Source organism: Salvelinus namaycush, chromosome 8 (assembly GCF_016432855.1).
Source record: "Salvelinus namaycush isolate Seneca chromosome 8, SaNama_1.0, whole genome shotgun sequence".
NCBI classification, from domain to species: Eukaryota; Metazoa; Chordata; class Actinopteri; order Salmoniformes; family Salmonidae; genus Salvelinus; species Salvelinus namaycush.
In genome coordinates, this window is record NC_052314.1 from 8,464,999 (window position 1) to 8,479,536 (window position 14,538).

General features: G+C 43.2%; 1 protein-coding gene across 1 annotated transcript in view; it reads left to right on the top strand.

Moving 5' to 3' along the window:
• The window catches only part of LOC120052367 (ATP-binding cassette sub-family C member 8-like), a 146,896-nt gene that overhangs the window by 129,834 nt on the left and 2,524 nt on the right, over positions 1–14,538 (top strand). The window contains exons 32-37 of the mRNA XM_038999224.1: positions 482–602; positions 2,530–2,660; positions 2,864–2,942; positions 3,050–3,158; positions 3,909–4,012; positions 11,646–11,779. Coding sequence (XP_038855152.1) covers positions 482–602; positions 2,530–2,660; positions 2,864–2,942; positions 3,050–3,158; positions 3,909–4,012; positions 11,646–11,779 — 678 coding nt within the window. The remainder of the gene's footprint in view (positions 1–481; positions 603–2,529; positions 2,661–2,863; positions 2,943–3,049; positions 3,159–3,908; positions 4,013–11,645; positions 11,780–14,538) is intronic.

Sequence of the window (14,538 nt, forward strand, 5' to 3'; positions counted from 1 at the left end):
ACACATTTCTCGCTGAAAGACTGAGGCTGAGTTGCGTGACTACCTGTCCACATGGCTCCGGCCAAATGGCACGCCCACTTGTGTTTCTTCTCCGTGATGAGTCTGGATTTGATCTCCCCGACGTCTTACAGAATGGAACACATTCTGACCGTTCTGATTGGTCCCAGAAACCGATGGGTTGTAGGCCAAAGCCGGCCTACATGATGACGTCATCAACTTTGATACTCTGATTGGTTAGATTTGTTAGAGAAGATCCAATCGCTGATGAATTTGAAATCCGCACAAACGATTTCTAGGATGTCAGTTTCAGACTGAATTTACTGAACAATCAATAGAGCAGCTGAATTCAGGATGAGTCGTCAGGCAAGAGGTTGAGGCTCTCAACCAGTCAAACCTCTCTCCTCCTTCCTGTTACAGTACCTGTCTGTCTATACATGTCTATAATGATGTTGTCTCATCTGTCTGTGTCTCTGTGTCCCAGGTATCTAACTACCTGAACTGGATGGTGCGTAACCTGGCAGACATGGAGGTTCAGCTGGGTTCAGTCAAGAGGATCAACGGCCTGCTGAAGACTGAGCCTGAGAACTACGAGGGACTGATGGGTTAGTACTGTACTACCTCTTAGCTCCAGACCTGACTCTAACCTTAGTACAGTACTACCTCTTAGCTCCAGACCTAACTCTAACCTTAGTACAGTACCATCTCTTAGCTTCAGACCTAACTCTAACCTTAGTACAGTACTACCTCTTAGCTCCAGACCTAACTCTAACCCTAGTACAGTACCATCTCTTAGCTCCAGACCTAACTCTAACCCTAGTACAGTACCATCTCTTAGCTCCAGACCTAACTCTAACCCTAGTACAGTACCATCTCTTAGCTCCAGACCTAACTCTAACCCTAGTACAGTACCACCTCTTAGCTCCAGACCTAACTCTAACCTTAGTACAGTACCACCTCTTAGCTCCAGACCTAACTCTAACCCTAGTACAGTACCACCTCTTAGCTCCAGACCTAACTCTAACCCTAGTACAGTACTACCTCTTAGCTCCAGACCTAACTCTAACCTTAGTACAGTACCACCTCTTAGCTCCAGACCTAACTCTAACCCTAGTACAGTACCACCTCTTAGCTCCAGACCTAACTCTAACCTTAGTACAGTACCACCTCCTAGCTCCAGACCTAACTCTAACCTTAGTACATTACCATCTCTTAGCTCCAGACCTAACTCTAACCCTAGTACAGTACCATCTCTTAGCTCCAGACCTAACTCTAACCCTAGTACAGTACTACCTCTTAGCTCCAGACCTAACTCTAACCTTAGTACAGTACCACCTCTTAGCTCCAGACCTAACTCTAACCCTAGTACAGTACTACCTCTTAGCTCCAGACCTAACTCTAACCTTAGTACAGTACCACCTCTTAGCTCCAGACCTAACTCTAACCCTAGTACAGTACCACCTCTTAGCTCCAGACCTAACTCTAACCTTAGTACAGTACCACCTCCTAGCTCCAGACCTAACTCTAACCTTAGTACATTACCATCTCTTAGCTCCAGACCTAAATCTAACCCTAGTACAGTACCACCTCTTAGCTCCAGACCTAACTCTAACCTTAGTACAGTACCACCTCTTAGCTCCAGACCTAACTCTAACCCTAGTACAGTACTACCTCTTAGCTCCAGACCTAACTCTAACCCTAGTACAGTACTACCTCTTAGCTCCAGACCTAACTCTAACCTTAGTACAGTACTACCTCTTAGCTCCAGACCTAAGTCTACCCTAGTACAGTACTACCTCTTAGCACAACTTAACACAACATTAACCTTAACCAAAAATACAACCCTAAACCTAGCCAAAACCCTAACCCTAGCCACAACCCTAACCCTAGCCACAAACACAACCCCACCCTAACCCTAGCTCCAGCCCAAACCGGGTAGTTCTGGCTCAATTTAACTACTGCCTATGTCTCGGGCAAACTAGGATGGTTCAAGTCCTGAGTAATGAAGTTAAAGCTGGAATCCTTAGTGGTGAAAAAGCCACATCCGTTTCCGATATTACGCCAACAAAGACGTTACTGCAAACAACAACACTGTTTTTCCCCTCTGACATCATCGCACGCTTGATAGAAGAGCAGAATATGTACTGCAATGTTTTTAACATGCTGCACAACGCCCCTCAGCTCTGCTACAAAAACAATAATGGTGGCCAGCGGCGCTGTTTCCCCCTACCGCGGATTCCATCTTTAAGGCTTATTCCCAAACTGGCTTGAAACTTATGAAGGACAGTGGAACATGGGACATTCCAGTATTACTTGTCGCCACAGTGCAGTTCTCTCTATTCCAATTTTTCCCCCTCTCACCCGTCTCTCCCTCTCTCTGTCCCTCTCACCTGTCTCTCCCTCTCTCTGTCCATCTCACCTGTCTCTCCCTCGCTCTGTCCGTCTCACCTGTCTCTCCCTGTCCGTCTCACCTGTCTCTCCGTCTCTCCCTGTCCTTCTCACCTGTCTCTCCCTCTCATTCCCTCCCTCTAGCTGCATCTCAGGTGCCGGATGGCTGGCCACGGCAAGGAGAGATTCAGATCCAGAACCTGAGTGTGCGTTACGACACCACCCTGAAACCTGTCCTCAAACAAGTCAACGCACACATCAGCCCTGGGCAGAAGGTAATACAGTCACACAGAATGAATGGGGGAGTGAGAGAAAAAAATGTAATAAAGGGAATTAACTGTAGCCAATGAAAGACAGCATAGAGCAGTTTTGTGCAGTGGTAGTGATGATGATGATGATGACGACGACGGTGAGTATGATGACGATGATGATGAAGATGATGTGCCATCAAACAAACTTGTCTTCCTGTGGCTTCCAGGTGGGGATCTGTGGTAGGACAGGAAGTGGGAAGTCTTCTTTCTCCTTGGCCTTCTTCCGCATGGTCGACATGTTCGAGGGTAAACACTGCCAACTGTTACTATGACGATACTACAACTAAAGTTTTTATTGGACGTAGGTTTATTGACAGGGTCATTTTAACATAGCTGGTCTTCTCTCCAAACAGGGCGTATCATCATAGATGACATTGACATCGCCAAGCTGCCTCTGCAGACTCTGAGGTCTAGATTTTCCATCATCCTCCAGGACCCCATCTTATTCAGCGGAACCATCCGGTAAGAGAACCCCCACACTACGGTTTCATCTAGATCAGTGTTTTTCACTCCTGGTTCTGGAGGAGCAACAGTGTCTTCAGCATGGCTAGCACCATTACACATGATTCCATCAATCAACTCATCAGCAAAACCTGTATTAGCTGATTCAGGTGTTCTAGGGCTGGGCTGGCACAAAAGCCTGTAGTACCAAGAGTGAAGAACATTGAGACAGCATACAGGAAGTTAAGCCAAAAGTATTGAGGTATTGAGAGTGATGCAGTGTTGTGCTCCCAGCAGCAGCCCCGCCACACTGCCTAGTGTGACTTGTTTTGTGAGGGGAAAAGAGAGACAGAAGCTACTTGTAACTGGGTCAGTTGGCCGACTGTTAAAACTTCAGAGAGTGTCATCTTGGGAGGTGTCTGATAACCAGACGCATCTCTGGAAAAACTCAACACGAGTAATTTATTTTTGGACCGCTGCAAAGCATTTTCATGTTGTAGATGCACCCAGAACAAGCCCAACAGAAACAGAAAACAGAAATAGAAAAGTAATATAAGAAAGAATACTATGAATTGGATGAAACAATAGAAAACGTCCTGGAGAGTACAGTAAATAATGCATACTCCTTTCACACGGTACATGAGTGGGATTTCAAGTAGTAGGTTAGCCTGTATCAAATCCTACTGATGTATATATATATGTGTGTGTGTGTGTGTGTGTGTGTGTGTGTGTGTGTGTGTGTGTGTGTGTGTGTTTATTTATTTATATCAGGTTTAACCTGGACCCAGAAATGAAGGCTACAGACGATATGCTGTGGGAGGCTCTGGAGATCGCTCAGCTCAAACCTGTAGTCAAGACTTTACCAGGAGGACTGGGTAAGGAGTGTGTGTGTGCGTTCATGCTCTGAAGTTCTAGCTTGTTTAGGTTGGTGGAATAATTTTTATTTATTTTATTTAACTAGGCAAGTCAGTTAAGAACACATTTTTATTTACAATGACGGCCTACCAAAAGGCCTCCTGCGGGGACGGGGGCTGGGATTAAAAATAAATGAAATAAAAATATAGGACAACACATCACAACAAGAGAGACAACACTACATAAAGAGAGACCTAAGTCAACAACATAGCATGGCAGCAGCACAAAATGGTAGCAGCACAAAACAGGGTACAAACATTATTGGGCACAGACATCAGCACAAAGGGCAAGATGGTAGAGACAATACATCACTTAAAGCAGCCACAACTGTCAGTAAGAGTGTCCATGATTGAGTCTTTGAATGAAGAGATTGAGATAAAACTGTCCAGAGTGTTTGTTGCAGCTCGTTCCAGTCACTAGCTGCAGTGAACTGAAAAGATGAGCAACCCAGGGATGTGTGTGCTTTGGGGACCTTTAACAGAATGTGACTGTCAGAACGGGTGTTTAATGTGGAGGATGAGGGCTGCAGTAGATATCTCAGATAGGGCGGAGTGAGGCCTAAGAGGGTTTTATAAATAAGCATCAATCAATTCTACATTGACTGAGGATGAAGGGTCACCATTATGTAGAATATAATAAACTACATTCAATCGGACTTCAATATGTGAATGAATGCAACAGGCCCGTGCATCTCTGGAGGAATCTAGTCAAGGAACAGGCCCTGTGCATCTCTGGAGGAATCTAGTCAAGATAGCGAGCCTTACATCACCTCTCAGTATCAACATGTGTCTATCACTAGAATCAACATGTGTCTATCACTAGAATCAACATGTGTCTATCACTAGAATCAACATGTGTCTATCACTAGAATCAACATGTGTCTATCACTAGAATCAACATGTGTCTATCACTAGAATCAACATGTGTCTATCACTAGAATCAACATGTGTCTATCACTAGAATCAACATGTGTCTATCACTAGAATCAACATGTGTCTATCTTGCACCGTTATACAATTATTCAGAGGCTAGATGCAAATAGCTAATCCTGGCAACCAGTGTTCTAGCAGGAAGTTGAGTCAAGTAGACCAGGGAAGGAACGCAGGCATGTACTATGTGTCGTGAAAATAACTACCAATAGACCTACCAAATTTTGAACGTATAGTCAATCAAATAATGACTCTGTAAAACAAGGAATGCATTTACTCAATTCAACTAATAGGATGTATTAGTCATGAAAGAATTAACTCAAACAATTAGTGTACATGAAATACATTACAGAATACCCAGAGTAAAATACTATCAACTAAATAAGACTTAACGTGGTTACGTGTCTTCAATTCAGAATAATCGAAGAGAAAAAAATTAGACCAAATTCAAACAGGAACTCACGCCCAGCCTGAATTAACATTTCTTAGTATTTTGCTCGTGAAAACACAAAAGACAAGAACACATTGTTGGATCTAATCATCACAATTCTTATCTAAATGATAGGCGTGCACCCATGTGTCGCTCCTCTTTGAACTGACCGCCGTCCGGCAGACAGAATAACCCTGTAACAATAAGTCCATAGCACTTACAGTACAATAAGATGGCGCCATACTGGCTGGTTGTCGTTTTGAAAGCTCCAACCTAACTTTGCTATTTTGTGATTATTTTGTACTTTATTTTCCCGAGATGTATCCTCTATCATTTATTACAATCGACAAGTACTTTTGAACATCAGATTGGCAGTTACCTCAATTCCAGCTTCAACTTATCTGCCCTGATGTCGACTTACAGTATATACACCCCATGGCTATTCAACTCAATGGATTTACCGGGCGGACAGGACAGTGGAGTCAGGGAAATCGAGGGGGGGAGGGGTTTGCCTCTTCATCAACAACAGGTGTACTGATTCGAGCAGTGCAAGTGTCGACCCATTGTTAACCTGTCTTGGAATACCTGATGGTCAAATGCCGACCCTTCTACCTCCCGAGGGAGTTTTCAGCTGTTATCATGACTGTTGTATTACATTCCACCTCAGGACAAGAAAAATAACAAGCTGGTACTTAACGAACTGTACGAGGCCATAAACAAGCAGGAAAACGTACATCCAAAAGCTGGTTCTGGTTGCCGGCAATTTTAATTCCACGTCATTAATGCACGCGATGCTCAATAATGCACGCGATGCTCAATATCCATCAACACGTCTCCCTCGCCACTAACGGCGATAAAGTCCTAGACCACTGTTATTCTACCCACAAGCAAGCATACAAGGCCCTCCCTCGTCCACCATTCAGCAAATCAGAGCATGACGCCGTACCCCTGCTTCCTGTTTACAAGCAGAAGCTCAAACAGGAATTACCCTTGACTTGCTCCATTGAGAAATGGTCTCCAGAATCAGAGATTATCCTAGAGGACTGCTTTACTAGCGCTGATTAGAATATGTCTCAGGAGTCTGCCAATAACATTGACAAGCTAACCACCTCCGTCACCAGCTTTATTAGGAAATGCAACGACAACGTTGTCCGCACATTGAAGGTTCACTTCTTCCCCAATTAAAAGCCCTGGATTAACACAGAGGTTGGCGCTAAACTAAAGGACAGGGATAGTGCACACAGGGCTATCACAGACAACCCTGAGGCTCCGGCTGAGGACAGGAGCAAGTACAAGAAGTCAAAAGGAGGAATCCTATCACGCAGGATCCACTGACCGCCGCCGAGGCTGGGGCTACAGTCCATTACGGATGAAAAAGATCTGCCCAACGATTCCTCTCTACCAGACGAACACAATGCATTTTATGCATGCTTTGACCAACATCGTGCCGGGTGTGAGATCCGAGGTGACGTGAGTAAAGTCTTTAATCAGGTCAATACCTGCATGTCCGCGGGACTCAACGGTATTCCAGGGCCTTTCTCAGAGCATGCTCAGAACAGCTGGCAGGTATATTCAGTCATTTTCAATCTCTTCTTGGCCCAGTTGTTAGGCGGAGCGACACAGGGGAACACAAGAGCAGACAGATGAGGAAACAGGGATGAATGAACCAAAATATGTATTGTTAAACAGAGAGATATGGAGTGCCGATCCGGGGAAGCTCAGATGAGTTGCAGAAAAAACAGATGTGGAGAATGAGGTCGCAAAGACAGAGCGGTAACTGCAATGAGAGGATAAACGGTGTCAGGCAGGGAAACAGGCACAGCAGTGTAACAGGATCTTGAATAATCATAAATGGCTAGAATCATAAACTAACTGAGCAGAGATTACGATCTGGCAGAGTGGAAGTGGCAGGACTGAGTATTTGTAGAGGTCTTGATTATGGAACGAGTTGCAGCTGGTAGGGATCTGCTCTGACTCCAGCACACCTGTCTTCAACCACACAATCACACAGAGAGGGAGAGAGTGTACAGGGAGAGTAACTGCAGGTCAAGAAGACACCAGATGAACACCAGAGGGCGTAGCAGGAGCAGATGTGACACCAGTCTGTAATCCTCACATGCTTTAAGGTGACCACCATCATCCCTGTTCCCAAGGGGGGGGGGGCTCCACATTTATACTGACTCGACACACACCCACTCATATACAATCATCATATACACTGCTGCTACTCTGTTTATTATATATCCTGATACCTAGTCACCTTAACATTATACATGTCTACCTCTATCACTCCACATTGTAAATATGGTACTTGAACTGACCCTATATATAGCTTTCTTATTTATCGTGTTTTTCTTATTTTTATATCTTGTGTGTTTTTGTTCTACCTTGTTATTTTTAGTACTACATTGTTATTGATTACTGCATTGTTCTAAGTTTTAATGTCACATGTACAGTTGAAGTCAGAAGTTTACATACACTTATGTTGGAGTCATTTAAACTCGTTTTTCAACCACTCCACAAATGTCTTGTTAACAAACTATAGTTTTGGCAAGTCGGTTAGGACATCTACTTTGTGCATGACACAAGTCATTTTTCCAACAATTGTTTACAGACAGATTATTTCACTTATAATTCACTGTATCACAATTCCAGTGGGTCAGAAGTTTACATACACTAAGGTGACTGTGCCTTTAAACAGCTTGGAAAATTCCAGCAAATGATGTCATGGCTTTAGAAGCTTCTGATAGGCTAATTAACATCATTTGAGTCAATTGGAGGTGTACCTGTGGAGGTATTTCAAGGCCTACCTTCACACTCAGTGCCTCTTTGCTTGACATCATGGGAATATCAAAAGAAATCAGCCAAGACCTCAGAAAAAAATGTGTAAACCTCCACTAGTCTGGTTCATCCTTGGGAGCAATTTCCAAACACCTGAACGTACCACGATCATCTGTACAAACAATAGTATGCAAGTATAAACACCATGGGACCACGCAGCCATCATACAGCTCAGGAAGGAGATGCGTTCTGTCTCCTAGAGATGAACGTACTTTGGTGTGAAAAGTGCAAATCAATCCCAGAACAACAGCAAAGGACCTTGTGAAGATGCTGGAGGAATCAGGTACAAAAGTATAAATATCCACAGTAAAACAAATCCTATATCGACAAAATCTGAAAGGCTGCTCAGCAAGGAAGAAGCCACTGCTCCAAAACCGCCATAAAAAAGCCAGACTACGGTTTGCAACTGCACATGGGGACAAAGATCGTACTTTTTGGAGAAATGTCCTCTGGTCTGATGAAACAAAAATAGAACTGTTTGGCCATAATGTCCATCGTTATGTTTGGAGGAAAAAGGGGGAGGCTTGCAAGCCAAAGAACACCATCCCAACCGTGAAGCACGGTGGTGGCAGCATCATGTTGTGGGGGTGCTTTGCTGCAGGAGGGACTGGTGCACTTCACAAAATAAATGGCATCATGAGGAGGGAAATTATGTGGCTATATTGAAGCAACATCTCAAGACATCAGTCAGGAAGTTAAAGCTTGGTCACAAATGGGTCTTCCAAATGGACAATGAACCAAAGCATATATATCCAAAGTTGTGGCAAAATGGCTAAAGGACAACAAAGTCAAGGTATTGGAGTGGCCATCACAAAGCCCTGACCTCAATCCTATAGAACATTTGTGGGCAGAACTGAAAAAGCGTGTGCGAGCAAGGAGGCCTTCAAACCTGACTCAGTTACACCAGCTCTGTCAGGAGGAATGGGCCACAATTCATCCAACTTATTGTGGGAAGCTTGTGGAAGGCTACCTGAAAAGTTTGACCCAAGTTAAACAATTTAAAGGCAATGCTACCAAATACTATTTGAGTGTATGTAAACGTCTGACCCACTGGGAATGTGATGAAAGAAATAAAAGCTGAAATAAATAATTCTCTCTACTATTATTCTGACATTTCACATTCTTAAAATAAAGTGGTGATCCTAACTGACCTAAGGCAGGGAAATTTTACTAGGATTAAATGTCAGGAATTGTGAAACTGAGTTTAAATGTATTTGGCTAAGGTGTATGTAAACTTCCGACTTCAACTGTACAAGTTCAATGAAATACCTTTCTTACAAGCTCTAATCCCAACAATGCAGTAATTAAAAACAATGTAATGCTAAAAATAACAAGGTAGAACAAAGACACACACGATATAACAAATAAGAACAACACGGTAAAGTAAATTGTTGTGGTTAGAGCTGGCAAAAATGGAATTTCACTGTACTTATGCATGTGACATTAAAATACTTGAAACTTGAAACTATAAAACAGATCACAATTTGTAGCTCTTTATGAACTCTTCAAACAATCCAAACTAGACAATTTAATTCACAGTAACATTAATTTAGTCAATACAAGTTTCCATCAGTCTTCACACCTCCCCTGGCGTCAGTGACCCTAGGACTTCATGGGAACGTCTATTCCTGGAAAATTGAGATGCAAATATACAGCCGTCCATCTAAAGGATGTATTGATTCCTCAGCGCCACAGTCACGAGTATCACTTTCTCTCATTCTTCCACTACACTTGTTCAGAGATATGAGCTGGTGCTTAATGATATTTGGATGTGTCGGTCTCATCATGTCCATCACTGGAAGAACAATTTATATTGTTTGGAATGCAGTAGATCTGTGCAGCACCCGCTCGGAGTTGACCCCTAGATGAACCTTACTGAGAGATGGAGTGGGTTTGAGAGCAGTGGTGCCCTGACCAATCTCTCATCCTCTCAAACATTGCCTGATCAGTTGGAACATGTGGCATTTAGCTCTAGGCTTTATAGCTGTCCTGACATCACAGTCTACTATCTCTAGCCTTTAGAGTAGACTGTGTGTTAGGACCGTTAGCTCTAGCCTTGAGAGTAGACTCTGTGTTAGGACAGTTAGCTCTAGTCTTGAGAGTAGACTCTGTGTTCGGACAGTTAGCTCTAGCCTTTAGAGTAGACTCTGTGTTAGGACCGTTAGCTCTAGCCTTGAGAGTAGACTCTGTGTTCGGACAGTTAGCTCTAGCCTTTAGAGTAGACTCTGTGTTAGGACCGTTAACTCTAGCCTTGAGAGTAGACTCTGTGTTAGGACCGTTAGCTCTAGCCTTGAGAGTAGACTCTGTGTTAGGACCGTTAGCTCTAGCCTTGAGAGTAGACTCTGTGTTAGGACCGTTAGCTCTAGCCTTGAGAGTAGACTCTGTGTTAGGACCGTTAGCTCTAGCCTTGAGAGTAGACTGTATCGTGGCTGTATGATGTTAGTTGTGCAGCTATCTCTAACCTTTAGACTCTCTCTCTCTCTCAGTTCTAGCGGAATAATGGCTGCAGGAAATTCTCACATGATGTACTCCAGTTATGACTGAGAAAAAGTGTGTGTGTGTGCGTTTGAGTGGTGGCTATACACACGGGACAGTGACAGAGAGATGTATTACACACGGGACAGTGACAGAGAGATGTATTACACACGGGACAGTGACAGAGAGATGTATTACACACGGGACAGTGACAGAGAGATGTATTACACACGGGACAGTGACAGAGAGATGTATTACACACGGGACAGTGACAGAGAGATGTATTACACACGGGACAGTGACAGAGAGATGTATTACACACGGGACAGTGACAGAGAGATGTATTACACACGGGACAGTGACAGAGAGATGTATTACACACGGGACAGTGACAGAGAGATGTATTACACACGGGTCAGTGACAGAGAGATGTATTACACACGGGACAGTGACAGAGAGATGTATTACACACGGGACAATGATAGAGAGATGTGTTACACACGGGACAGTGACAGAGAGATGTATTACACACGGGACAGTGACAGAGAGATGTATTACACACGGGACAATGATAGAGAGATGTATTACACACGGGACAGTGACAGAGAGATGTATTACACACGGGACAGTGACAGAGAGATGTATTACTCAGGCCTACAGTTTCTGCTGGTATTCATTCCAGCTAAATGTTGGATTAGATGTTGATCAATGATCAGCCAGTTAAAAGGAGGTCAATTCACTTGACTGAGTTGACAAATCCATTTTCATGGGGTCAAGCACAAGTTTAACAACATTTATGTGATGTAACGTCATTGTAATAGATATCTCAGGCTACTGATAGGTAAGATGTAATACAGTAGCGTCAGTCCGGTATTGTATAACAATGTGTTGAAGGTGATGATATTTGTTGTGTTTCAGACGCCATGGTGACGGAGGGAGGGGAGAACTTCAGCCAGGGCCAGAGACAGCTCTTCTGTCTGGCCAGAGCCTTCGTCAGGAAGTCTAGCATCCTCATCATGGATGAAGCCACAGCCTCTATAGACATGGCCACGGTGAGGCAGAAGTGTGTGTGTGTGTGTGGAGAGTGGAGAAGGGGAGGGAGTGTGGGGAGTGGAGAAGGTGTAGGATGATGGTTAAAAGGAGAGGGGGAGGTGTAGGATGATGGTTAAAAGGAGGAGAGGGGGAGGTGTAGGATGATGGTTAAAAGGAGGAGAGGGGGAGGTGTAGGATGATGGTTAAAATAAGGAGAGGGGGGGTGTAGGATGATGGTTAAAAGAAGGAGAGGGGGAGGTGTAGGATGATGGTTAAAAGAAGGACAGGGGGAGGTGTAGGATGATGGTTAAAAGAAGGAGAGGGGGAGGTGTAGGATGATGGTTAAAAGGAGGAGAGGGGGAGGTGTAGGATGATGGTTAAAAGGAGGAGAGGGGGAGGTGTAGGATGATGGTTAAAAGGAGGAGAGGGGGAGGTGTAGGATGATGGTTAAAAGAAGGAAAGGGGGAGGTGTAGGATGATGGTTAAAAGGAGGAGAGGGGGAGGTGTACGATTTAAAAGATGATAAAGTAATTATTCTATAGATGGATGGAGAAAATAGAGGTATATTGAAAGGGGGAAGGAGTAGAAGAGAGGCCTAGGGCAACAGTGGGAGCGGGAGTGAATTAATGGGTGCTTGCTAAATAGGTTAATTTCACCACTGCTCGCTGGCTGCACACACACACACATGCACGTGCACACATACACACACACACACACGTTCACATGTACATTCACACACAGTCACACTTAAAGGACCTGTCACAACAAGGGACTGCACTGCCTCACAGTAACACAGGAGTAACTCTGAGGAAATGGAGCACATCTTAAACAGATTACTACAGGGCTGCAGAGTGATTGGACAGAATTAGAGTCAGGAGAAGGGATGCTTTGGGTTGACATAAAGGTTGAGGTGTGGGGAAATTCTGGTAACTAGAGAATCCTTACATTGATAGTGAGCTTCGATCTTTGAATACTCCAATTATCTTGTGATTCTTTGGTATTATTGCATTTAAAACACACCAATGGCAATATAAAACTTGTTTCAATCAAATGGGGACGATTCAGACTTCCAACATTTGTATTGTATTTGTATTTATTATGGATCCCCATTAGCTGCTGCCAAGACAGAAACTGCTCTTCCTGGGGTACAGCAAAATGAAGGCAGTTTATACAATTTGAAAAACATTACAATACATTCACAGATTTCACAACTGTTTGCCCTCAGGCCCCTACTCCACCACTACCACATATCTACAGTACTAAATCCATGCGTATGTGTGTGTATAGTGCGTATGTTATCCTGTGTTTGTGTACGCCTGTCCTACACACTTCTCTGTAGATGGTATTCAGACATACCTAATGAGGATGCATAGTGGCCTTTGCAGGCGTGGTTCTCTTGCGTGCGCTTAATACATTTAAGGTCGTTGAAATAGACATTTTAAAGGGTTATGGTTGTATATTGTATATTTATTCAATCGTTTAAGCCATGAAATATTGGGAGGTGAGAACATTTTACCATAGGGGTTGAACAGAAGTCTATGTAGTAGCCCTATAAATCTACCCTAATAATCCTCTAATCAAGGAACTGTGATGACAACGGTCCAGTCATTGTGAACCGTGCACGTGTGGTCTGCGTTCCATAATGATTCAAATAGGCTACATGTCCCAAATTATTGCACAACTTGTAATACGTTAGCCTACTATGGACCACTATTGCTAGCCCTCCTCAGGAACAACCACACGGATGTGACGGAGGAAAGAAAGGTAAACTAACAATGCAAAATGTAAGGAAACTAAAGCTAACGTGACAGTTATAAATGTTTGTGGGTATAACTGAGGGTGACTACCAATAGTTGCTATTATTTAACAAGATACAAATTGCAACAACAAAAATATATTTTGTGAAAAGTCTTGGCATATAATTAAAACATTCTATGAATCGTAAATCAACTCGGTAGGTTTGGCACTATACTGTCATTTGTGCATGGCTACAGAAGCCAATAGCTTGGGTCTCCACATTTAATCTCTGCAAGTTATAAGGCCAGCGTTTCATAAACTTCACTGTGGAAAAGGGGATATGTTGATATGCATCAGTTTGCTGCCATATGACTGGTTTCACATTTGTCTCCAGCGATTATAAGGTAAAATAATGTAGATCAAAAACAATTGTCATTTATATTTCCAATCCCCTTATCCAAACGGCGTACTCATTTACCTAGCTCTTATCAATAGCTCTTATGAAGTTGTACATTACAGTGCATGGAGAACGGTGTTATTTATATCGGAACAAAGAAAGTAGATGTTGTTCCACTTGGAACCGACAGGTCGCTCCACCTTATTCATTGTTTCATCGTGCGTAAAGGTGAATTATGAAGGAATTAAGTCAAGGTCAGAATACGGCTTGTCTGTAGACACACCTCCGCCACACCTTGATTTCTTTGATCTCCACCCCAAACGAATAGCGGGTAAATAGCATGCTATTCAAATGCTAAAGTTCAAGGTCAGAATACATTTAGAGAGAAAAGTGCATAAAAAGTGAATTTCGTTTCATTTACACGTGCTTAACATGGGTCCAGATTCCCCCCATAGTGAAGGCACAAACTATTTGACTATTTAACTTTTTTTAAGTACAGTCTACTCTGTGCATAAGAATCAGGGATACAGTGCCTTGCAAAAGTATTCATCCCCCTTGCCGTTTTTCCTATTATGTTGCATTACAACCTGTAATTTAAATTGATTTTTATTTGGATTGCAAGTAATGGACATACATAAAATAGTC